The sequence below is a fragment of the Trachinotus anak genome, unplaced genomic scaffold, assembly GCF_046630095.1.
Source record: "Trachinotus anak isolate AG129_WGS33_773 ecotype Australia unplaced genomic scaffold, CSIRO_AGI_Tana_v1 ptg000016l, whole genome shotgun sequence".
In the NCBI taxonomy this organism is placed as follows: domain Eukaryota; kingdom Metazoa; phylum Chordata; class Actinopteri; order Carangiformes; family Carangidae; genus Trachinotus; species Trachinotus anak.
The window spans coordinates 17,239,496-17,265,300 of NW_027273867.1; the positions used below are offsets into that span (position 1 = coordinate 17,239,496).

At 42.5% G+C, this 25,805-nt stretch overlaps 1 protein-coding gene and 1 non-coding gene across 3 annotated transcripts in view; one reads left to right on the plus strand and one right to left on the minus strand.

The window, feature by feature from the left end:
• Positions 1–23,475, plus strand: part of efna3a (ephrin-A3a) — a 57,513-nt gene extending 34,038 nt beyond the window's left edge. For both annotated transcript variants that reach the window (XM_071500857.1, XM_071500858.1), the window contains exons 2-5: positions 12,767–13,068; positions 13,367–13,432; positions 15,083–15,160; positions 20,968–23,475. In XM_071500857.1, the coding sequence (XP_071356958.1) occupies positions 12,767–13,068; positions 13,367–13,432; positions 15,083–15,160; positions 20,968–21,086 (565 nt within the window). In that variant the 3' untranslated portion in view covers positions 21,087–23,475. The remainder of the gene's footprint in view (positions 1–12,766; positions 13,069–13,366; positions 13,433–15,082; positions 15,161–20,967) is intronic.
• On the minus strand, positions 5,756–5,828 carry trnar-ccg (transfer RNA arginine (anticodon CCG)). Its single transcript has one exon. It is a non-coding gene; the product is annotated as a tRNA-Arg (tRNA).
• Positions 23,476–25,805: the final 2,330 nt, after the last annotated feature.

Sequence of the window (25,805 nt, forward strand, 5' to 3'; positions counted from 1 at the left end):
GCATCATTCCCAAATCTAACCAGCTGCATGAAGAATCGTTAACTATGCCATCGGATTTAGGCTCATCACTGAGTCCACAAAGGCAACATTTTCACTCAGACACAACATAAACCGCACAGGCTTTGTTCCAGCCTCTTCAAACAGTTTTCACTGCAGAGGTGTGACCGCACACCAGGCAGCAATCTGCTGGCCACCATTTTTAAACCCCAGCAGAAAACAGAGGAGAGACAGAGATAGGGGATTTTTTTGCACCAATTATCTAATGTGTGATCTTGGGGCCTGGCTGCCTGTCATAGGAAGCCTCTGGTTTATTCTGTCTTTTAATCTTTCTCGTAATCTTTTTGCCACTGCTGAGCCGGTGTCACAGCAGTGAACTCCAAGACAAGGCAATTCCATTAGGAGATGGCATGAGGCGGCATTCATTAATGGCCCAAACCAGATGCTGCACAGCACATTGAAGGGAGGCAGGGAGAGATGGGGGGTTGGATTTGATTTGATTCCTCAGGATAATGTATTGTGCCTCATCACAAAGTTGTTCCAGAAAAGGAGGGGGGGGGTCCATATTCAGAAGGAGGCACTGTGGCTATTGAGAGAGCAGGTGGATTTCCTTGAGCATTATTGCGTGGTGTAACAACCTCCCTCCTGTCCCTCGCCATCCCTCACTGTGTTCCAGGCCTATCTCCATGAAGCCTCATCTGAGCCTGCTCAGTATTCAAAGCTCTCAACTGTCCACTCAAAGCTTCTCTCAATCTGCATGAAGTATTTTAACAGAGAGCAGTACAAATGTGTATCATTTCAGCCTCCTGCAGCCAGTCCTCCCAGTCTCCCTCTCCCTTCCCTGTCTGCATGCATTACCAAACAGCAGCTGCGGTGTTAGGAATTGTCCTGAAGAAGTAAACATGCTTAGCAGCCTGTTATCACCAAATGGTGTATGAATAACAGCCCAATTTTTTAAGTCATTGCACATGTTATCACTACAGATTTTTTTTTTTTTTGCTTTTTGCGTGTCATTTCACGCCATGCCATTTCTCTACTACTACTACTGCTACTGCGTCATTTCTCTGACAACCGCTAACCCTAACCCTAACTAAAATACACATGAATGACACACAAAGAAGCTTAAAATGCACAGACATGACATGAAAAACACTACGCCATTCCATGATATCAGGTAGTGCTGAGAATTGTGTCGTCTCTCTGAGGATGTCCCACACCGAAGGCTTTCAGAGCTCAGGGTACATAAGTGCCTATATGTACCAGCAGCCTTCACAATTCATAGCCCTGGGAGAAGAAGAGTGATGGAAGGGAGTGGCGAGATGGAGTGGGAGGCGAGGAAAGTATGAAAGACAACACAAAAGACAGAGGGAAAAAGAAGAACAATAGACGGAGAGGAACTGCACAGGTGACGCAGGGGAGACGGAGACAAATGGAGGGGAGCGAGGAAACGGAGGCTGCGGCCAGTCAATTATTCAGAAGAGAAAGGTCCGTTGTACCTTGGGAGCTGCTTTGAACATGCCTGGCTGGCATCACCTGCTAATGGGCCACAGATTGACATGCTACCTGAGCAGACTCTCCTCACCCTCCCCAGTAGCTCTCGCTCTCTCTCCGCCTATACGGGCTCTTATCAGTGCTCTTTGGTAGAACGTGTAAATAATTACTCCATGACCGCTCTGCTGTGCGGGCTGGAGGGTTGTTTGCACAAAGAAAAGAGAATATATTTTAAAAGGGGCGATGGGTTATTTTAAGAAAATGGGTGAATTATTTATGGAAGCCTGCTAGGAAGTGTTTGTGCTCTTTACGTTCGGTGTGTTTGGGGATATCACAAGCTGGAAATGACGTCATATGAGAACGTTTATCTGTTAAAAGAAAAGTGTAAGTTGATTATCTTAAGCCTCAGCAATCAGGGGATTGTGTTCACTTTGCTTAGAGGTTTCATTCATGGTTTTAAAAGTGAATGAGTGTGTGTGTTTGTGCATGTGTGTGTGTGTTTGGTGGTCTCTATAGGGGGGCTGCGTACCTACATGAAACCATGCAGTTGCCATGGCTTGGAGTTAAAAGACCAGATTATTCTTCTTGGCATTCCTTAGGTTGGCGCGGCCTGAATATCGTCCAGTCTAAATCTGACCTAGAACTACTTTCCTTCATCTTTCTTTCTTCTTTTCCTCCGCTCCCCTTCTCCCTCTCTCCTGCCTTTGTTCTGTTTCCTCTCCTCCGTGCTTGCCGAGAGAGGGCTATGTATGCCAGCTCTGAGTAAGGGCTTAAAGACTGAGGTTTTTGAAAGCGAACACCCTACTGTGGTTGACTTCCTATGAGAGAAGCCGAGCCCCTCAAACACTGAGCTTCAAAGCTTGCATATTACACTTTATAAAGATAATAGAAGTGGCTCTGTTGTCTCCAAGCTGGCGCCTCTCTGTGGATTTACTTTTGCATGATATTTTGCTCATATTTTCTCAGGTCTTGTGGTTTTGTGTTCAGTTTCACCTGCACGCCAGTTCAGACGCCTAATTTGTTTCTTCTCAGATGCATGAATACTAAGATAATATGTTTTTGTGAACCCTCTTAGCCGTTTTCTTGACCGTGTCCTCTGCTCCGTCAGTAGCCAGACAGTGGGAGATGGGCAAGACAAGCACTTTGTTTTTGGATATGGCCGCAGCAGGCTAGCTGGAGCTGCCTGGCACCCTCGCTGAGGGTGTGTACTGTGGAGAATTCATCTTGATGAGAGCTTCTATTGTGTGTCACAGTCCCTCTGCTATCTCACTTTGTGCAACTGCCTGTCTGACTCTCTCCCTCTCTAAGTCCAGCACCCTAACACTCATGAGGCAGTGTACTACAAACAAAGTCAAAATTGGCTTGTTCTCACAGGAAATATGTCAGATTGGTGACAATAGCCACAATGTGCCCACACCTCCGGTCAGAGCTTGTCAAAATTTTCCCAGCAGTCTCATTTCCACTTTGGGTAGATGGACCAGTTGTAACAAAAAGTTGAATCACTTCTAGGTGGAAGGAAATTGACTGTTGATTTCGGCTCCTGCGTAAATGTATCATAGCAGCTTCAAAATGAAATGTGTGAGATAGAGGAGGCTGTGTCCTTGATTTAGGGTGAGTACATTTTTCTGCATGTTGAATATGTTTACTTTCATTTGTTCATTTTTACACCATTTTATTGTCTAATTTGCACATGATTCATTGTTTAGTTTAGTTTTTTTTTAATCATCTTTTTTAGTTCCATATTGCAGCAGGCACCATATGGGCATGAGATCCATTAGGTGATGGTACCTAACAGATGTTTAGCAGAATAGCAAACAGACAATAAAAAAAAAAAAAAATAAATAAAAAAAAAAAAAAAAAAAAAAAAATATATATATATATATATATATATATATATATATATATATATATATATACAATGTGGGGTTGAAAATATGTCTTGAAAAATGGCACTGATTTGATTATTTTGTGAATAATTGTTGCTTTGTATGTGTGACAAAGATATAGTTTATATATATCTATATAGTAGATATAGTTTTTTCAAATACTTTTTTTTTTTTGCATTTTTGCCTTTATTTGACAGCAGTAGTCCTGCTTGTATCTGCCTGGAATAAGTGTTTTAAATAATGGAAGCAACTCATCTTGGAAGACTAAAAAATATGATCAAAGCTCATTCACTCCTCATGTTTTGCTACAAAAGAGAAATATCTGTTTGACTTCGAATACAAACCATTGCCCATTTAGTTCATTCAGGTCAGTTCATTTTCTTTTTTCTGCATTAATCCTCCTCTAAATTAATCACAGCCATAGCTGTTGTCTTTGTTTTAGATCTCACCTTCTGTATTAATTTCGGGCACCATCTCCTTCCCTAATGTAGCTACCTGACATTTACAGTATTTTATGTTGCCATTTTGGCGAGGTCTCTCTTGTGTTAGACATCATGTATCTCAAGAGACTTCCTTGTAAATTAAAGGTTAAATAAATAAATAAACAGCTGATTTGCACCCAGCACCACATTCACCAACCTAACAACATGTCAAATTCAATCTTGTTTGGACTGTGCTGCTCCCTTACTTGATACACACACACACACACACACACACACACACACACACACACACACAATTATTTTTCACAGGGCTGGTCCATTATCTCCATGTGTGAATGTGGGACCTTTGTTGGAGAACAGGTTTCACTGGATGAAGGGAAGAGCAGAATGAGCTGTGCTTTTCATTATCTGAGGACAACGTTCTGCAAAGCAGAGAAATGGTGAACGAGGGGCAGAAGGAGGTTGGCTGTGAGACAGCGAACGAGAAGTGGGCTCGTGGAGAGAGGGAGAGAGCAGATGTGGACGATCAAGCCTTTAATAGTGAGGTACAATTAGAGCCTCACCTTGAGAGAGATGGACTCTTGTTATCGCGGCTTGTCGCAGGATATAATCACACCAGGAACTCAGCGGGATGGATGACTTTTTAAGGCCGGCCCTGAGCGCAGTCTAACATCACCTCATGTTACCTCTGAGGGTTTTCAATATGCTGCCATCAAGAGAGAATGGATTTCCATTTTATAGATGACCAGATTTTTGGACATGACAGAGACTTTAGCACTGACATTGACTGATATTGCCTGATAGTTTGACTGCTGAAACTCCCAGCTGCATTAAACAAAACCTCAATCGTTAAAACATGGATTTTTACTGCTGGATTTGAGTGCTCACTAAAGTATAAGCCATATTGCTGCCACACCAATGCAAAGCTAAAGGTCCAGGGGCCAATTATATCCAGAAAACATTCCCAAGAGGTCCTTGGAAAGAGTCGACTGTAATAAAGTAAAAAAATAAAATAAAAGATGCCCAGTGGCCTCTCATATTTATTTTATGCAAAGAGTCTAGTTGGAGGACAGCCAAAGTTTAATATTCAACTGTGTCATCTATATTTCTGTTTGATATTTAAACTTCCTCTGTGGATGTCTAGAAAATAAAGAGCAGCTTAAGCCACATAGATTAATCAATGAAATTCAAGCCTGTTCATATTTCCACTGAACGAGCTGGCAGAAACCCATAATGCTTTGCAAGTGATTTAATCAGAGGTTGGAGCTGTGGAAATGGTTTTATTATGTTGATCATGATCAGTGTTGTTTCCTTCACTGTCACAATTCAAATAAGCCTGCCCACTGAGCCAGCAAACAAACAACAACTGCCCTTCGTCTTAAGCCAGTGACTTCATGACTACTTAAAATGGACCAATGTCTACCTGAGACCCTGTTTACAAAGTTGCATATGTATAAGGCACGTAATAAGCAGTTCCAGCAAAGGGTGATTTCTCCCTCTTATATTGTTTAGTTTAGTAAGTTTTAAAGACATGAAGAGGCAATATGCACAAGAAAAAGATAAAAGATTAATTTGATTATACATAAATGACAAATCTAATTTGGTGCATCACACAGTGGGGAAAGATGCAGAAATAGTGATACCCAGTCAATTGTTAAAGGCGTTTATCAAGCAGAAATGCCAAACATTTGCTGCTTCCAGCTGATCAAGAGTGAGGACTTGCTGTTCCTCTCTGTTCTGTGTTGTGGTCAGTGGGATGTATTTATGTGATGGACTGCCATCTGACGATGCTCCCGTGGGGGATAGTAATCTCTCACTGTTTACATTACGTTTACACATTTGGCAGATGCTTTTAAAGTTACAAGTGAGGGATGTTACAGAAGCATTCGTTTTTGCAGTTCTGTACTATGACTAGATCACAACACCTCATGAAGGTGTCAACCCAGGTGGGACTCGAACCCACAATCCCCAGCTCCGGAGGCTGATACCTTATCCGTTAGGCCACTGGGTCAGGTAATGTTTTCATAAAAAAATTATAATGAGTAAACAACAGGTAGCCCCCTGTACCAGACGTCATAATATCTTTTCTAAACTGCTCCTGCTGGCTCCTGACTCATCCTGGCATCATCTCCTCCACCAGCTATAAATCCAGAGGCGCTGCCAGAACCTAGAGTACCTTAGAGTGTGACACTGCATCCCCCTCTTGTAGGTACATTTGCCTCAGTTAAGTTGGCTAACACTTTACATTTCTGAAAGGTCCCTCCAGCCCCCCCCCTCCCAAAATCCACTTTACAAAAGGCTCGCCTGGAGCGAGGCTGGGGGAGACAGAGACACCCAGCAACTGAACCACAGGGTGGAAGACTGAGCAAGAGAGACCATCCTATAACTGAGAGATCCATGTCTCAGCCCCTACAGCAACCTACAGCAGCCATGACAGAGCATTCAGTGATTGCCTTATGAAGTTGTTTCACCTCCTGTTGTTAGCGTGGAGTGTAAATGCCATGAACAGGCAACAACAACACAAATGCATTAATTACTGAAGTGATTAATTGATTCAAAAGCAGTGGCATTTCAGCATTTCTCAGCTGCAGAGAAGAGTGTTCAGTGTTTAATCTTAACACATACAAGAACAAACTGCTTCCATGTGAGGCAGATGGATGCAGTTTGGTTTAGTGTCCACTGAACAGAAGCTGTAGGAAACAGCAGAAAATATGCTGTGTTCACACTGGGTGAGGCAGGAAACAGAAAAGCTGACCTGTGATTGGTTTGTATTGATGAAGTGCTGTTAAGGTGATTGGTTTGACCAGGTGATTGCTGTCAACGTGTCCTTAAACCAAGACCTGTAATTACTTCAGGAGATGTGTCTGCGGTACTGTAGGTGACGTAGGGGTCAAAAAATGTACACTGTAGATTTACCGGATTGATCCTCACTGTGGATTTCATGCAAATGTTGAAAACATTATTGCAAAGCATAAATAAAGGCAAGGAAATAAATGAAAGCAGAGCTTTTCAAACTGGAATGACACTCAGAGGAGCAGATACTTGCGCCAAGGCCAAACAATCCTACTTGTCTGTCTAGCTCTTATAATAGAAAAATAAAGGGAGAAAGGAAGAAGTCTGATAATTAATGAATTATTCACTTGTCAGAAAATGTAGTACAACTCTGTGTGTAATGCTGATTTAGCATTTTCTATAATCTGGATCTGCAGCAAATTGTAGAAACCCATTGATGTCAACAGCATGAATATGTCTGAAACTTCACATCAAGATCAAAACATTATTTCCTGAGAAACTGAGGGAAATGTTGAAAAATTCCCCATCTGGCAAAGCTAATTCAGCACCAAAATATGAAAGGTTCTTCCCCGGCCTGCGTCCCACTAAGTTTGGTGCAAATTGGTTCAGTTTGTTTTCCCTAATCCTGCTGACAAACTAACAAACATAGGTGAAAACATCACCTCCTTTGCGGAGGTAATGATGGAAGTAAAGGTGGCTGTCTGGGGAATAAACCGTGGCGGGGTTCATAGAGAAATGGGTAAATATGAAAAGGTAATGTTCCTCAATTTCTCTGAGGCCAGAGTGGACAGAGGTTGTGGAGGAAATCGGTGGATGACTCCCAGTGGTCTAATAGTAATAGAGGAGAGTTGCAGTGTCTGCCTCTTCCCACAGTCTGGCTCAGCACTTGTTTCTCCCTCAGTCCCCCATTTTGGATCGAAACATTGTAAATCGCAGCGTTAATTGCGGCGTTGACTCAATCAGTGACAACTCACAGGAGATATTGTGTTTGTGTGTGTGTGTGTGTGTCTATGCTAGCATGCATGTCTGATGGTTGTCGGTGTCTTTTGTGTGCGTGCGCGACTAATGAGTTTTGGTGCTGAGGTACAGAGAAAAACAGCAGAGCTTAGCTCATCCCTGCCATGGGACTCGATTGGAGGAGTCTTGTCGGTGGTAAACAGACGATTGGTAAATGGCATTTAAGTCGTGCCATTTCGCGCCTCGGTAGTTTATCCTCCTGATGAGCCTGATGTTGATTACCCCAGAGAGAGTGTTTTTAAGGTCATCAATGACGATGCCACGCTGACCTCATCTTAACTGAGAGAAGCCTCCACAACAGTGAAAAACACAGCAAAACAGCAACACTGTAGAGCTACACAGCCAGCACAAGATTTTACATCATTACTTTAATAAAAACTTTAATCAACTAATTTTTCATGGCAGCCATCTTGGAAAGAAAGAATGACAAACGACGCAGACACTAAAAAACAACCTTGTACTGTTAATTAGATATAGATTACTTACTGTTGGTGCAGAGAGTGTGATGGTCGGTGCAGCGACAAGAGCATTTAGGCAAACGTCGATTCTTTCAATTGAATCGTGTTGATTCCATGGTGCTGTTTTTGATGCAGCACAGCTCTGTTCGTAATTGCTCTGCAGATATACAAGCGCGCAAAGCGGGTGGGAAAAGAAATCTGAGGATATATTTACAAGAAAATGAATCTGGAAGTAAAATCTGGCCAAATAAAGCGCAAAACTTCAAGCTAAGAGGGAGCCTCCAACAGTTGCTGATGTATACGTTTGCAAAGGATACTATAACCATCAGCGCTGATACCTATGAAGAGTTAGAAGTGGCTTTTTTTTTTTCTTCCCTCAGCCAAAATTTATTTCTGTCTTTTCTTCTGTGAAGTTGGACTGTGTTCGTCAGAAGCAACAACTTGTCTCCTCCAGCTGTTTTTAATGGATTCATGAAAACAGTTGGAGCCTGTGGCAGAGATGTGGGGTGAACCCACAGCAGAACAAACAGCACCAACTTTAGACTGTGTAGAATACCTCAGTGGATTTAGACGTTTCATATCCATTCATGTCAGAAGAAAAATAAAACAAATACAGTTGCAGTGGTATTATTTTCCTTGAAACTCGGGAATGCTTCTGCTTCTGTTTTCACTTTGATCCAATCTGCTGAGATTATTATACAGGGCCCGGAATTTTTATGATACGGAGGACGTGAATTTGGTTTAGTTTTAAGCTCTGTGAAGCAAAACAAAAAATGATTGACATCACTCATGTGGAAAGTGGGAGAAACATTTCGTGACATTTCCTACTTTCCTTCATTTTTGTTGTTTTGTTATAGTGTTTTATTCTTCTAGAAGAACTGTAGGTTTTCTGTGGTTGTGTAAGATGCTCTGTTTTTGTCCACTGTATGTTTTTAAGTGTCTTTAGCTGTAGTGCTAACTTACCATTGTTATTTATTGATACCGGCAGTATTCTCCAAAGACTCTTTTTAGCGCAGATGTGAAAGGTGCAGTGGTGCTATCTTTGTCTCAGTCTTCCTTGCTTCTTCTTCTCTCTCTCTCTCTCTCTCTCTCTCAGCCCTGCTATCTGCCTCCCCTGGCAGTCTTCACCAGCTTGTGCAGCCTTTACTAACTAGCTGCGCACTCCCACCCATAGGAAAATGATGATGAGACAGCAAAACCACCACAGAGACAATGTACGGCGGAAAGAGAGGAAGCGAGTCGGTGAGAGGGAAGAGAGAGACAACGAGAGAATGAGAGCCATCAGTCTTTTTTATTCACTTTTACCACATATATGTTCATCCCCGAGGGAGCACTATGTCTCTGTCTAGGCCTCAGCCTCCCTTTCTGTTCCTTTCTCTTTGTTGTCATCATTCAGTGCATTTTCCTCTCTCACCAATCCCCCTCCTCCCTCCACCGTAAGTTATTAAATCTCCTCTCACCCCCTTCCTATGTTTCTCTTCTCCTCTCCTCCCTCCATTCCTCTCTGCCCTGCAACCTTTCTGTCTTGTGCCACTAAGTGGACTGCTTATATAACCGCATACACCTAGAGGGACTCCCCGCCTCCTCTCACCCAGCCAGCCTGTTCTTCTCACTCCACCCTTTTAGTCTCCTGTTTTTCTCTTCAGCACCACCTTACCTTCTCTTCTTCCTACAGAGTTGTTTTTCTTCCTCCTCTTCCTTTCTTCTCCTGCCTCCTCTACTGCTGACGTTACATTTGGAACAAATGGTACTCCTGCTGCGTAGCTGCAGCTAGTGAGGCAAGTCGTGATAACCAAAACAGTGAAATAACGGGGTCGCATGTTCATCTAGTGCTGAAACAGTCGAAAAGCAGGAAACAAATCAACAACATTTTGATAATCAACTACTGTTAATTATTGAAGATGTATACCAGGCAAAAATACTAAACATTACAAATGTAAGGATTTGTTCAGTTTTATTTAATTATAGATTGAATATGCTTTTATTTTGGAAAGTTGATTGGACACAAGCAATTTGATTTAATTTTCACTATTTACTGACACTTTATAGACTAAATGTTCAATAGATTAATCTCAAAATTATAATTGTTGCACCAAATAAATGATTATTCCCCGTTTCTGCATCCTCTCGTGTACATGTTTGCCGATTTTTCTGTCTCTCCAGTCAGTAAATCTTAAGATCACATGAACAAATGCCTTGGTGATGAGTTAGCTGCATTTGCTGTACTGTCTCAGCAGTACGCAGTGCCTTTCATCCAAAAATACAGACACACACACCCTCTCTTCCTCCTGCTCTTGCTTTCTTGCAGTCTTCTGTCCCCTCACCTATTTCTCATTGACTGCGTCACTCTCCGACTTTCTTCATGCCACTCGCATTCAGGATTCTCCTCATCCCATGTTTTCATATTCAACACACCCTCTCTCTCCCACTTTCATCTTCCATCTCCTTAACCATTCTCTCTATTCCACGCCCATTGTACCTCTTTATCTAGCTCTACCTCTCCTCTCTCGCCCCCATCTCAAACTTCCTCCCCTTTCTTACCACCACCAGCCCCCCCCCTCCCCCTCTAAATATAGTCCCTTTGAAGCATAGCTGTGTTGTCTCTTCCCGCAACACTGCAAGACAAAAGTCTGTCATCTCACATCTGAGCAGCGGGGATAGAAAGCACAGATAAGATTGATGGCCCAAAAAGAACACTGGTTAAGAGAACTGATATTCATCTGCCTCAGCATGTGTGTGAACGAGGAGAAGAGGAGGAGATGAAAAAGAGGATGGGAGTGTAAGAGAGAGAGAGAGAGAGAGATCCAGAAAAAGGAACAGTTGTAACACCACAATGATAAAGATGGCGGGGCAGAAAGAACGAGAGAAAGAAAGGGAGAGAGGTGTTATGACATTTCTGATCCTCATTTTGTAATTGAATAATAATCTCTCTGGAGGCCTGACCTAGTAACGTATGCATGTGTGAGCGTGTTTGTGTGAGCGTGTCCACAGCTTTGTGTGTGTGTGTGTGTGTGTTGGTGTGTGTGTGTGTGCGCTGGCACAATGTACACACAATGAGGGGTTGTTGTGAGTGTGTGCTCCTTTGTATGTGTGTATGTGTAACAGAAAATGTGTAAGAAAGAGAGGAAACAACCAGGATAAGGGAGAAAAAAATGAGTGCAGAAGAGAAAGAGGGGAGGTTTAAACGTCACACAGCACAACACCACCACCTGCTGGTAGAAAGGAGTCATTACAGCTAGTTTGCACAGGTTACACATCACTGCAGCCAAGGACAATTCCCATCTCATCAGCTCACCTGCAGGAGCCCTTCTAATGACTTCTACTTTGTCTAATTACAGATTGAGTAATTTACATAATAAGTATACTCAGTATTATAAACAGTGAAGATCACAGCAGGGCACCTGAATGCAAAATCATACCACATCATCACCTCAGATGTTCAGTCAGGAGTCTTAAAGGGTTACTGTGTAACATCCCACACACACACACACATATGCTCAACCTTAGAGTGGCCTTCCTTGCCTTGCTAACAACCTGCTCGTCCATCAGCGTTGGCTGCCAGGGGAGCAAGGTCCATCATATGTACTGTGTGCAGGCCGCTTCCCCTGCGGCCAGAGCATACATCGCCACTGACAGGATCTCCTTCCGCCTCAATGACCGGGCCTGTAGCGGGCTCAGGGGGAAAGGACAGGAGTGCAGATTATCATTCTCAGCACCGTTCTCAGCACCTGCCACGAGGCATTTAGAGAGAGAACGTGTGTTTTTACATGCAGAGGGGGAGACAGGGGTAATAGTTTTATCTCCCGAATGAAAGAGGGCATTCATATGCACTGAGGGGAAAAGTCCATAACTCCCCGGCCTGAGTGTGTTGCTGTTGTGTTACCTTTTGTGCTGAAAAGGTTAGTTAATTGATCAGTTGGTCAACAGGCAGAACATAAAATTAACAACATTAATTCTGTCCTCTCAAATGTGAAGCTTTGCTCTGTTTGCTTCTGTTATATCATTGTAAAGTGAGTATATCAGTGGGTTTCTGGCTATTGGTTGTTATAGAAACAAGCAATTTCAAGACATCACCTGAGGCTTTATGAAGTTATTGTGGACATTTTTCACCATTATGTGATACTGAATTGAGATGACAATGAATTGACTAATTGTGAAGATAACTGTGAGGTTAAAGGAATATTATGACGTTTTAGGAAATGAGTATATACACTTGGTTGCCAAGAGTTAGATGAGAAGATTGATATCAGTCAAATGTCTGTTAGTTAATAAATATAAAGCTGGAGTTGGGAAGTGGTTAGCTTAGCTTAGCATAAAGACTAGAAGTAGAGGGAAATAGCTAGCCTGGCTCTGTCCAAAGGAGCAACAATCCACCTATGAGCACCTCCAAAGCTAACTTATTTTACACGTTACAGCCTGTTTGTTTGTTTGTAAAGCTCCTGTTTCTATGGGTGGTTATGTGCGGGACTATTTATTGGCTGGATGAAGTGATTTCCTGGAGTCTGGTTTCCTAACAAACCTCATGCTGATGTCAAGACTCCAAAAGTTGGAATATTCCTTTAATGGATTACAAAAACTTTTCATTATTTGCAGATCTAGTTACTTATCCACATTTCTTCTTTGTTTTTCCTCCCCCTCTCTTTTATCTCCCTTCCTCTACCTGTCTGTGTTTTCACTTCAGGCTACGGAGGGAGGGATACACGGTGCAGGTCAGCGTCAATGACTACCTGGACATCTACTGCCCGCACTACAACACCACCCAGCGAGGGACACTAGAGCGCGTCGTGGCTGAGCAGTACATCCTCTACATGGTCAGCTACCATGGCTACCGCACCTGCGAGCCCCAGCTGGGCTTCAAACGCTGGGAGTGCAACCGGCCCCATGCGCCTCACGCGCCCATCAAGTTCTCCGAGAAGTTCCAGCGCTATAGCGCCTTCTCCCTGGGCTATGAGTTCAATGTGGGCCAGGAGTACTACTATATCTGTAAGTCAGGCCAGTAAACACCAGCGCTGGCTTATTGTGATGGATAGAAAAAGCCAATGGGCTCTTCACATTCAGTATTTTGATCTTAGATTATAATGAGGAGCTTCTCTTCTCAGCTGCTGTCACCCACATGTATTGGCAGCGTGTGGGCGTTTCTAATAGATTCTGGGAGTTCATCTGGGGACAGGATGTTGCCCGGTTGCTTCGCTGCAGTTTTCACAGCTGACTGTTGAGGGTGGGGTGGCCTGCAGAGGGCACAAGGTTGACATGTTGTGTGTGTGTTTGCTCTCTGTTTCAGCCACGCCCACCCACCACCACGGCCACAGCTGCCTGAGACTGAGGGTCTACGTCTGCTGCTCCACGGGTGAGACCTAATAAATCTGTCTCACCTTTAAAGACCTCTCCCACTTATTTGATACAATTTTCCCTCTTTCTGTGCCACTTCATCTCCCCTGCTATCTTTTTGTATCTCCCAAGCACACAAACACACAGAGAAACAAAGACAAAGAAGTGGAGAGAAGCAGACAGAGAGAAAAACTCAGATCTGACAGTCTTGTCTCGGGGAGAGGCTTTTCTGCCTCGTGCTGTCTTGGCGAGGTTTTGATGATGGCGTTTTTTTCCTCTCGAAGCAACACTTTGAGAGTGATGGCTTAATGTTATTCTCTGTCTCAGTGCTATTACAGTAATGCTCTATCTCCCTCTGTGAATGACATGCTCGCGTGAAGCCATACAAAAGATGTAAAAGAAAAAAAAAACAGATTCAGCTGCAAGATCCAGCTCTTTCTGCCCTCCTTCTCTCTCTCTCTCTCTCTCTCTCTCTGTCAGTCTCCATCCTTCTCTCCCTCTTGACCATTTCCCCCTCCTTCCCCCCCACTGTCTATCTCTTCCTCTCTCTCTCTGGCTCTCTGATGCCTGCTGCTCTGTATAGTGTGTGTTATTTTTACCTCGGTAGCCTGCTCTCTCCCCTGCAGGCCTTTGATCAGGGAGCCCAGTGCTGAAAGCCTCCCCCTCTCCTCTAACCTTGTCAGCACTAATACATCCCACACTTAGGCCAGTGTCAGCCCCTGTGTACACATCACCTTAACACCCAACCCCCCCCCATCCCAGTGTCACGGCTAATCTATTGATGTGTCTACCATGCCTCCATTCGCTTTTGTGTGCGTTTGGGTACATCGCTGTGTGTGTTCGAGCTGCAGGAGTTTGAGCATGTGTGTGCGTCCGCACATGGCAGTATGTCAGCTGTAAATCTTTTTCAGTGTGTGTATGTGCATGTGCATGAATGCCTGTGTGTGCATGGGTGCGTTTAGCCAGTATATGACCCAAAACCTTTACTCAGCAAGGTCATTTTAACAGCTTGCTATCAAAGACCCTGTTGATTTCAGCTGCCTCCAAACACTTTTCCACTGTCTGTGCATGTCTCCAACCTTAACCCTTACAATACTTTAAGAAAAGAAAGAGAAGGGAATATTCATGACACATGCTTCACATCTGTGAAGAGCGGCAAATTAATTGCTGCCAGCTTCTATATGTAAATTCTCTGAGAATGGTTTTTAATCCTCCCAACTACACATCAGACTCACAGGCGCAGGCAGACACACATATTTAGTTTAAAAAAAGCAGAAGATACACAAGGATGCATACACATGCACATCAACAAACCCACACATCGTTCATTCATGGGTAATTTAGCAGTGCAGACTGAATGTAATTCTGTGTCTAGACGAACAGTAAGTGTAAAAATGATTTCTGGCCACCGGTTCCAAATGTTTTCCATCTTCAGATGGAAGTCCAGGATTTCTCAGTGGCAGGGTCACACTTACTCCTCCGTGTTCTGCTATAACTGTACACAATTTAATGATGCCCAAAATGTACATTTCAGTGTTGTCGTTTTAATGGGGTGTTTTCTTTCCTCGTCTCTGTCTCACTCTTTTCTTTCCTTTGTTTTTTATTCCTCCCTCTTCTTTGATTTTTTTTTTCCGTCTGTCTTTGCTTGTATATGTGGTGTGTTTCTCAGCCTCCCAGGCAGATGACGACTCCAGTCAGACTTCTCCCGACTACACAGACAGGCCAAACATCAAAATACACAACCTTGGTGAGTGACTCGGCATTTGTTTCTGTCTTTCTGAAAATGAACAGCAGCCAATTGCCAGATGCTGGTCAATATTTGGCTGTGGCTGCAGAGCTTGATTTGTGTCCCAATCATTGTGGAAAGGAAACAACCATTTGTTAGTTTTTTGTTTTTTTTTTATTCTGTGGCTGGCAAAAGAAAACCCACAGGCCATAACCGGTTGATGGGTAGATTTTTCTGCTCTTGAGAGTTGTGCAAGAGGGGGAAGACCATGAACACAGCATGTTTAGTGAGTCAGCAGTAATGACATACACTTCCATTCTCGTATACTTTATTTACAGTATGTACAGTATTTACGCCATTTATTGTAAATGTATCAGCTGCAACATTAAAGGAAAATTCCAGTTTATCACAACTTTACTCAATTATTCTCACAGTTAAACCAACACTGTATTGACCCTCAGACTGACCTTAATACACAATCATTATAAAATATAACGTTTCCTCTGTCAGTTACATGAATTCAGTAATGACAGGATGCTAACACATTCTTTAGCACCACAGCTCTCCCTGGCTTCATTTTAGTGACATAGCAATGATTTTCATGAGTTGCACACAGTGAAGTAGTTGAACCAGGACAATGGTCTGCAAACTGTGAGAAATGTGATCAGCAGACAGTTTGGGCAATAATCTGACTGTTTGTCTTTGTTTTCTCTTACAAATATGTTTGTCTAACCCAGAGGTTGTTTAAAACTCGTTCCTAACAGCTTGTATTACCTCACCAGACTTGTTTTTTTAGCAATGTCACAATGTTCTCAGATCTCAGCTCTTAACATGAGGTGTATAGTCTTTTTAGTACAGATAAGAACAATGGAAACAATATCAAACCAGAATTATCCTCCAAGTTTTAAATGTAATAATCTACAAAAAACAACTTTGCTTTACAGTGTACCACACATGCACACACACACACACACACACACACACACGCGCTCAGATAAAACTTTCCTTTTTCCTCTGCATGAAATCCACAAGGTCAGCAGAGGTCTTGTAAGGAATGAAAGGTCCATGTTTACCTAAGGAGAAAGCATGTCAGCGAGTGAGTCAATTGTACAGCTGAGTGGTTACATAAACCCTCTATTTTTCTTCCTCTTTCTCCATCCCCATCTCAAACAAAAGCCTCTTGCCGGGAATCATTTAGTATGCTTGTTTCTGGGAGCTGTGGGCAGTGTGTGACGAGGGCTAAGAGAGTGTGACCTGTCTGAGATGGAAACTGAGACCAGCAGAGACAGAGCGAGAAGAGCTCTTGAGCCATCAGCAACGAGCACCTTCAGAGAGAGAAGGAGAGGGCATGAAAGTAAGAGGAATAGAAGAGAGAAACAGAGGGGGAGAGAGGGAGGCAGAGAGAAGAGGAAGAGCGAGAGACAAAGTGAGATAGAGAAAGTCAGAGAGATAAAAGACAGGAAGGAGGCAGTGGAGGAGAAATGCAGCAGGAGAAAGCCTGACAGAAAGAGGGACAGATAAGGCAGAGAGCGAGAGAAACAGGAAGAAAAAGAGATAAAACCAGAGAGGGGGCAGAGAAAGGGGGCTGCGGAGAGAAGGGGCAGAGGAAGAAAGAAAATCTCAGTGGTGGGCGAATTGCTCAGCAGTAACTCAGGCTCGAGCTTACGTAGAATTTAATATAAAAAAACACACATTGGCAGGGAATCATAAAAAATCATAGCCTCTAGCGTTGTGATGCATTTTGCTGAATACATTTGGAGAATAACAAAATCAGGACACACAGATTCATGCGCTCTCACGCACACACACACACTTTAAAACAACCCATACCCCTGATGGCCCTGCTGACCGCTGGACACCCACTCTCCTGACTCACCCTCAGGACCAGACCAGCCCACAGACTGGCTTAGCATCAACAAAGCTTTCCCTCTCTCTCCACATATGTTTGGACTTGCTGTCGTCCTCGTTACTTTATTCTTAGCTTCGCCTCTACGTCACACTGTCCTTTTTTAACATGGTGTATTAAGGATTAATTGTTATTTTTGTGGTTTCGCTCATTATTTCTACATGTAATAATTTGCTCACCCATTCAATTGCTTGTATGGAAACGTTGCTGGAGACATTGGTCAGACAAGGCAAGAAACATGAGCAGTAAGAGGATCACTCAGGTCTTGACAAATCCCCAGGCTAGCCACAGTTAGTTGGAAAGGGAAATGACCAACAATAAGAATATTACCCAATGCTCTGCGCTGTAAACATTTCTCACAGTGAATTGCTTTCATGAAACAGGCCACCTTGTTTACAACCTGTCAGCGCATCTGACTCACTTGTTTCTTGCCCCATTAGAAAGTGTTTCCAGATCTCAGCAATTATTTGGTGATTCCACGTCATAACATAAACCACAGAACAAGACCAAAGATGGAATAAACCGGATTCATGCATTTCCATTTTTTTTTTTTTTTTTTTTTTGTGATTTTTGTTTTCTAAACACATTGCAATGCACCTCTGTTCTGCTTGTAGCTCTTTTCAACATGAATTATGAATAACATTAGATTAGTTATAATAAAGCATCCTATAGCAAACTGCTCACAGTGTTTCCACCAGTGTGCCACAAGAATTCAGCATCAGTCTTGTCGCTTCCTGCTTGAATTAATCATAACCTTATAGTTCCCTGCAGCAAAGCTTAGTATACTGTGCATTTTTCCATCTGTGACATATTTGCCCTTAAACACTTTCCCCATATATTGAAAGTCTGCAGCAGCAGTGTAGGGCTGAAGCCTGAAACATGCATTAGGTGATGGACCAGAAAGTACAACAGGAAACATCATTTTAAGAAGCATCAGTAGACATTAGCGTCCTTGACTCATCTGTTCTCAGTGCATTGTTATGAGCAGATTTTATCAAAGTCAGTCATAAAAGATAGTTGTGTTGCACCAAGCAGACCAAAAGACTTCATCTGTTATGTGCAGTCAGTACATTCAGTGACCAGAATAACTGGAAGCCTGTTTCAGAAACATGCTGGACCACCACTGGTGCTGATAATAGCTGCCATGCTTTGTAGAAGGAACTTCACAGCAGACATGTAGAGTCCGAGCCTAATTAGACTGAATTGTTTCACTATTGTTGTATCGTTCTGACATTGACACTGAATCTGCGGTTGATAGCAGCACTGGTTTTAGGTTTCTAAGGACGATCAGGGTCATTTGCAGATTATAGAGTTGTTAATTTTATACATTGTCTTACAATAGCTCCATCAATCACCTCCACACATGATATCATTGTTCTTTTGGCTATTTTCTATGGATGTAGGTAGCTGTGCAGGAAAATGACATTTTAATTCTTCTTTCATTCATTCTTCTGGCGGAAACTCGTTCAGCATGACAACAGATCTATTTAAATCACTGAACACACCAGAGATGTGGATAGCATTTCAGAGGTCTGAGACCAGGCTAGTAGCCTCCCAGTATTAAAGCTAACCTTGTCTGTGGTTAGCTTGAAAAGCACAAACACATCATGCTTCGTACAATTGCTGGGAGGCGTTGATGCCTCTACAGATACTATGCTTTCCTTCCTGAGGCTGTAATGGAAACAATATCAGTAAATAGTGATTTCACCTGAATCTTCCCTTCACCGACAGCATTGTCTTATCTGTATTCCCTCAGTAGTGGGTGATGGTCATGAGTGCATGAACCTGCTAGAATGTAAAGGCATATTCTAGCATTAAGGCATCGATCTACAGGTATTAATAGACAGAGTGTAAGCTTGTTGAATGTCCTCCACACTATTATACCTCTCCCTCTGACCTGTGGAGCTGTAACCAGACATGATGGGCCCATCGCCTCACTGCGAGTCTACCCTCATTGTGGCGTAGTTGGCATAAGGATTTATCAGACCAGACAACCTTTTTCCTCTCATCGACAGTCTAGTGCTGATGCTTCTTATCTCACTGTAAATGCCTCGGGCGGTTTACCGTGGACAGGAGAGCTACCCTCATATGCTCGTCTGTTGTTATACCCCATACAAACAAGACTGGACCGGATTGTGTGCTTGGAAATTGATTGCTGTATCCCACAATTGTACTGTGTCATACTGAGGACCTTTGATAACTTGTTATGGCTCGAGGCTTCTGACGTCCCCCACATTCATCTTCCAAGGGCGGCCTCCCTAAATAGCAAGGGTTTTGAAGAGGTGCACATTGTGCAGCTTTGTGACTGTCAAAGTTTATCGCATCCGCAAACAAGTCTGGAGGAATCTGTTCACAAAACAACTGTGGAAATGGAGTTGTTGTTGCATGGACTTGTTTATGTAAAGGGAAGGTAAACCACTGTGGGGTCTAGTCTTCTGCTCACAGACTCTTTTTTACCTTTAAAATATGAGACAAAAGGTGTGAAGTCGCCACTACCTGAGGCAATGCTGATTTATATTCTCCCTCCTGCCTTCACTTAGTGTTTTCTGTTTGAGTTTGTCACGGTGCACCCTGGTGTGACTGTCAGTGTCATGTGTCATCACTGAGGACAGATGCTTTGTGTTTCTTAAGAGCAACTCTGACGTTGGCTCCAGTCGCACACGACATGGACAAACCAGAGCGGCTGGATGGTTCAGTCTGAGACGGAGGAAAAACAAAATTCCGTACATTCACCAGACATCAGCTGTCATGTGGTTGTTGTCTCTATCACTTATCTCTTATCACCTTCCTTGTTTTTGCTTGTAGCCAATTAATCTCCATTATATTTAGCAAACTCCAAGCAAGGCTTCCACGCACAGTGAAATAGCATTCCTCAAGTTGATGTATTTCCCATTGAAAGCCAAGTGATGTTACGGAAGACAATTTGTCAGCGAGAGTTTTTTTATGCATTTGGACATTATAATGACAACATATTAAATCAAAAGTAATGGGACCTTTATATAACAAGATTAGTCAGTTTTTGTGCACAATTTGTCAAACAGATGTCCATTCTTCTATCAAAACAAGCATTTTTCCTCTCTCCAGTGTCATTTTAAGATGTTAAATCAAAATAATTTGGTAAAGACACAATCTAATATCAGTATGTCACATCTAAAGGCTTTAAACTCTTCCATCACCTCTCCCATCTCTCTTTTATGTCTGATGACCGTGCTAATGTGTCTGTCATCAGCAAGAAATTGCAGCTTTCTTCTGCACTTAGATTACTTGATAGAAAAAACTGGTTCTACTAACATCTTAATGCAGCTAGCCCAGATTATCCTAAAACAAAAATTTGACAGATTTGTAAGCAACACAGCTCTGTTTGCTTCCTTTTAGCACGTAATAACCCTCGAGATATAATGGGAAACATTATGTCGAGGCAGAGCGTAATGACTCGGTGTAATCCACTTTTTACCGAATATTACAAAATGAGTTCTCCCAGCTCTTTCTCCATCTTTCCCCTCCAGCTAATGTTCTGTTGTGTCTAATCAATGGCAAGGCCATAGTAATTTGGTTTGATTGAAATCCCTCCAGGATAAAAACATCATTAGTGTGAAAAGAGGAATATGTAAAAAAAAAAAAAAAGAACAGATCAGAAACAAAAGTGTTTTTAATTTTCCTTCCCATGGGGGGAAATGGCCATATGTAGCAGTGCTGATGATAATTGGTGGTTTGTTGATAATTGCATCATGTCTCTTTCTCTGCATATGTTAAATCACAATTTGCATGCATCACACATTGCCTTTAGATTGATGAATTAATAATGTAGTAATGGTTCGTTTCCCTCTGTCTGGTACACTCACTGTCTCTCTCACTCTTTCACACTGGCACGCTTCTCTTTTCTCACTTTCTTATTTTCCTCTTTCTGTGTTTTTCTCTCCAGATGAATTTAACCCTGAAGTTCCCAAACTGGAGAAAAGCGTCAGTGGCAGCAGCCCATCACGTGACCGCCTTCTTCTCACCGCGGCAATGCTGCTAGTGTCTGCTGTGCTGTTGTCCTAGCGACTGTCACCGAGAGTGACACTACATGCATAGCTGGGCCGCCTTGTCCAAAGGGCTTTGTATCCACCTACTGCGAGATTTTGATGTGAAAGTTGGCAGAAACATGGAAGAGAATCAAGTGCAACAGAACCACAGTTGGATGAACTCAGAAAAAAAATCCTTGAATTTAACTTACTGGACTTAAAAAAAAGGAGAGGCCTTTTTGCTGTCATATGTACACCAGTGTATTTTGACACTCCATGTGTTGTTGGACATAGTTATCATACAATACCACGGCATTTCATGTGGGCGTGTTTGCCACAACATGGAGACTACAACCACAACCAATATTCAGAACCAGAATTCTGGGCTGCTGTCGTGCCTGACAGCCAACAGGCGAGAGAGAAAACGGACTTGTAATGAGTTGGATGTAGACTACACGCTCTTATTGTAGCATGGATATCAAATCACCTGAGGAATTTAAGCTGCACTGTCTTGAAGCTGATGAATGCAAGGTTTTTGTGACTATAAACATTGAAGAAGGTGGCACATGTATCAGGAGTGGACTTTGCAGGGGACTTTTAGGTCTTGGACCCCAGACCACGTATGCTGATGGATTCAACTCAGCGTTGATGTAGTGAAGAGCAAGCTGGACTCTGGAAACTGCTGATCTTACCTGGACTATACAGGATATTTATATAATCAGTCAGTGATGAGAACTGCTGCCACTGTCCTGGACATTGAGGAATGTTTTCACACTGGAGTGAGGGAACTGTTGGTAATAAGAGCCCAAGGTGTTGCTTTAGAAAAGGGAAGGACTTTGTGAGGATATCCACAGGCCTTTCAACAATCCATTTTCTCCAGACATCAAAAATACCCCTGGCTTTGTGATAGGTACAGACGCAAAGCCTGCGTTTCTTAGAAGATAGCGAGTGCCCTCTGAGAACTAGTCCTTTGTCTGCATTTCCTGCCTTCACACTATAACAACCCAAGAAAAATACAGACCCTGGACTAGTGATTTGACGGCACTTAGACGTGGTAGATGTGGTAGATGTGTGTTTTGTTCCGATGCATTTACCTTCAGCACTTGGCGTAGATTTTCTGGATGTCAAACCTTTCTCCTCACCGCAATCAGCAGAGTCATTCAGAATACCACTGATTTACAATTCTTAAAAAAACCTTTCTCAGTAGCAAGTTCCCTTTTAATCCCAGAACGAGCCCGGTCATTCCTTTTTCCACTTCGTAGGTTCCCAGCCAATCAGCGCTGATGGCCATTACAGCAGTCACAGTCACCATAGAAACGACCCCATACAGTCGCCAGAGTGCGGCAGGTGCCTGAGGAGAAATTGTGCTTTGAGTCTCAAAGTAACGCTGCCGCCATTTTGTTAAGAACAAAACAAAATAAAACGAAACAAAAAACAAAAACAAACAAACAAAAAAAAATTAAAATTAAAATAAAAAAAAAAAACACGTGTGAATGTGCAAATAAAGAGAAGTTCACTTTTTTATATTGTAATACAGGACAATGTAGGCTGGCATTAATCAGATTACAATGTTGTGCTTTTTTAATTTATTTACTTTTCAAATGTATTTATTTTAACATTAAAATATATTATTTATCTACCTAATTTATTAGTGTGCATTTGTAGGCCTTTGCTCAATAAGCTACTGTGCCATTTTTTTAATTCTTTTTTTTAAACAGTGGAATTTTTACTGCAGCGTTTTGCTTGTGTAGATAAATTGTCTGATGTAATTCAGCCTGACGAAAAGAGAGGGTTATTGGTTATGACTAATCAGTGGGGACATACACTCAGTAACCCTACTCTCATGTAACAGACACTGCTAACCAGATTATGTTGCTGAAGAGCATGTCATAACCCAACTGTGAATGCAGACAGAGCCCACGTAGATGGAAGGGCAGCATTCCTCAAGTGCTGCACTGGTCAAACAGAGGAGTCTGTATTGTAATGTATATTTCTAATACATGCCAGTTATGGAATGTGTGTGCGTGCGCACAAGCGTGTATGAGTCTGTGTGTGTGTGTGAGAGAGAGAGAGAGAGTGAGCAACAGAAAAAAAACATATGTGTGCACATGTATTGTGTGCGTATGTATGTAGAATGTGTTTGTCCGCGCTTTTCGAGTAGCCTATTGTGGCGTTTAGAAATTTCGTACCCGTTAAGGAGTCGTTTGTAGGATCTGAATATGCAAGTGCGTCTGCGAGAATGTGCTCTTCTGTAATGTTAGCTCACGTCACGGGGTTTGGGAAGAGCGGATGAAAAGCATTTACTGATGTTGAAGACAACCACAAGAAATGTGTTTACCTTTGACAAGAATGAATAAATAAAAAAACTGTAAATTGAACCAAGAATGATTAAAAACAATGCCAATTAAAATCTTTTTGCAAATTTATTTTTGTGTGTTTATTTATAAGTGCATAAGAAACTAACTACTGTGACTAGCTACTAACTTCTGTACTGCACTGTTTCTTCTTCCCTTCTCCGTCTGCCCTTTCTTTATCTCAACAGTGACTCCTTCACCTTCACTCACCCTGCACTCACTTCTGTTTATTTTTCTCGAGCACTACTTGAAAGCATTGCTCTCCCTCTCTCTCTCACACTTCACTTTTAGATGTGTCGGTTGTGAGCAGACACGCAAACAGACAGTAATCGTGCTGCACGTACTCTTGGTGTAAAACTATCACCCTATCTTGCATGGTCCATCCTCACAGCACCTCACTACGGCGTCACTAACACTTCTTCTGCCATAAAACATAATGACAGCGTGGGGGGAAAGTCACGACTCCACATCTCCCATTCTATCCATCTCCTATTCTCAAAAAAAAAAAAAGAAAAAGAAAAAAAAAAACACCTGCAAGCCATACATGTCTCCACAGATCTATCTCGCTCAGTCTCTCCACATTGCTCTCCTTTCCCTTTGCCCCCGTCACCTTCTTTCTAATCTTCGTACGCAGAACAGAAAGAAACTGACAATGGGGAGGGACACGTGTCTCACATACACTAATGTCCGTGTCGAAAGGGACAGAGGGGGCAGATAAGATTTTGTCTTTGATGTTACACATCAAGCCTGAAATCACATGAGAGAGAAAGAAGTAGAGCAGATTCTGCTGTCGGCTTCTGCTTTTCACTTCCAGACCTGGCTCAAGATATATTTGCAAGTATGTGTGTCTGTGTGTGTGTGTGTGTGTGTAGGGTGCTTGTGCCAAGAAATGTTCAACATTAATTTGATATATTTCATGTGATTGACAATTTACTGGACATAATGTGAGTTGCACTTAACCAAGCAGGCCACAATGAAGTGATCGAGTCTATTAATGTCTGTTTCACAGCTGTTTGACTCTGCAGCTCCTGATTCTGCCTGACACTTGTGCATTTAGCTGCCAGACTGATAATTGCTGAATATTACAGTAGGTCTTGGCTTACAGTCCCTTGCCTACTTATAGGTTTGGACTTGCACACAAATGTTCCAGTGTTTTGACACCGGGGAGCAGTTGGGGGGGGGGGGGGGGGGGGGGGGGGCGTCTTCCCCCTTGCCTGAGTTGACAAGTTAAACCATCATTTTACAGGAAATTGGCCAGTTTGGTTTTTGGCAGCCAGGATGTCTCTGGTTAGTTATGTAAGGGAATTAACACTGTCATCTTTACACCTTAAATTCCTGTCTGAAAAGCTTATGTTTTGCTAGTTCCTAAATGAAACATTAGTTGATCTGCTTACTATTCAAATGAGAGGATCAGGAGAGTTGCCAGTGGATTAGAAATGCCTACCTTTCCCCCGAGGCGCTGACACAGAGCCTCGCGTTTCTACTGTGAAATAGATATCTAACAAGTTCTCTGTCCAGGCTCTAACTAAGGAAGACATTCCATTAGCAAAAGGAGATGACCTCTTCTCCGTTTGGAGGCATATTATCGTTTTCTGAATCATTTGCTCTGAGATAAGCCATCTGCAGGCCCGTGCCGTCGAGAAGAATTCCCCTGACAAGCTGCACCGTCTGGCCCAAACAATGAAACAGATGCCTCCTCCTCAGAGAACTTGTTATAGCTCAGGACATCAATGAGACAATCACTGAGACTATAGCGCTGCCTTCAAGTGCTCCTCAGAAACTCCTATTTCAAGGTTGGGAGTCATAAAAATGAGTTGTGGCTCAGTCATATGCCTCGAGCCAGAACATGATCTAATAGTCAAAATCTATTTATACATTCTTCTTTTACAATAATGCAGCCCAAGAAAGATATTTGGCAGATGTTACCATTTTTCCCCATATACTGTAAACACAAATCAGGTGTTGCTCAGTTTGTGAACAGGAGAAGGCAGGAATTGAACCACCAACCCAATGATTAATGTTCAACCTGAGCAATGTTTTATGCCAGAAGTTGTACATTTTGAATTGAGACAAGATGAAAACATATATCAATCTCAGCTATTTCGAACAAATGCCACTCACTCCAATCCATTTTCACCGGTGCTCAGCTTGTATGTGTGGTGTTTATTTCTCTTGTAATGTCTGCCTGTACATGTGCTCATTTTAAATTTTAAATAGCCGATATTATATTTTCTTACTTCTCTGCATTCAACAGCTCCTCTCTGTTTTCTTTGTTTTATAACTAATCTGTTTGGGAAGCCTTTTTCCCCACACATTTTAATGTATTCCTGGATTTTTGACAGCACTCTGAGGTGAAAACCTGAATTACATGTGCAAGAATGCATCTATTGTATGTATGTAGA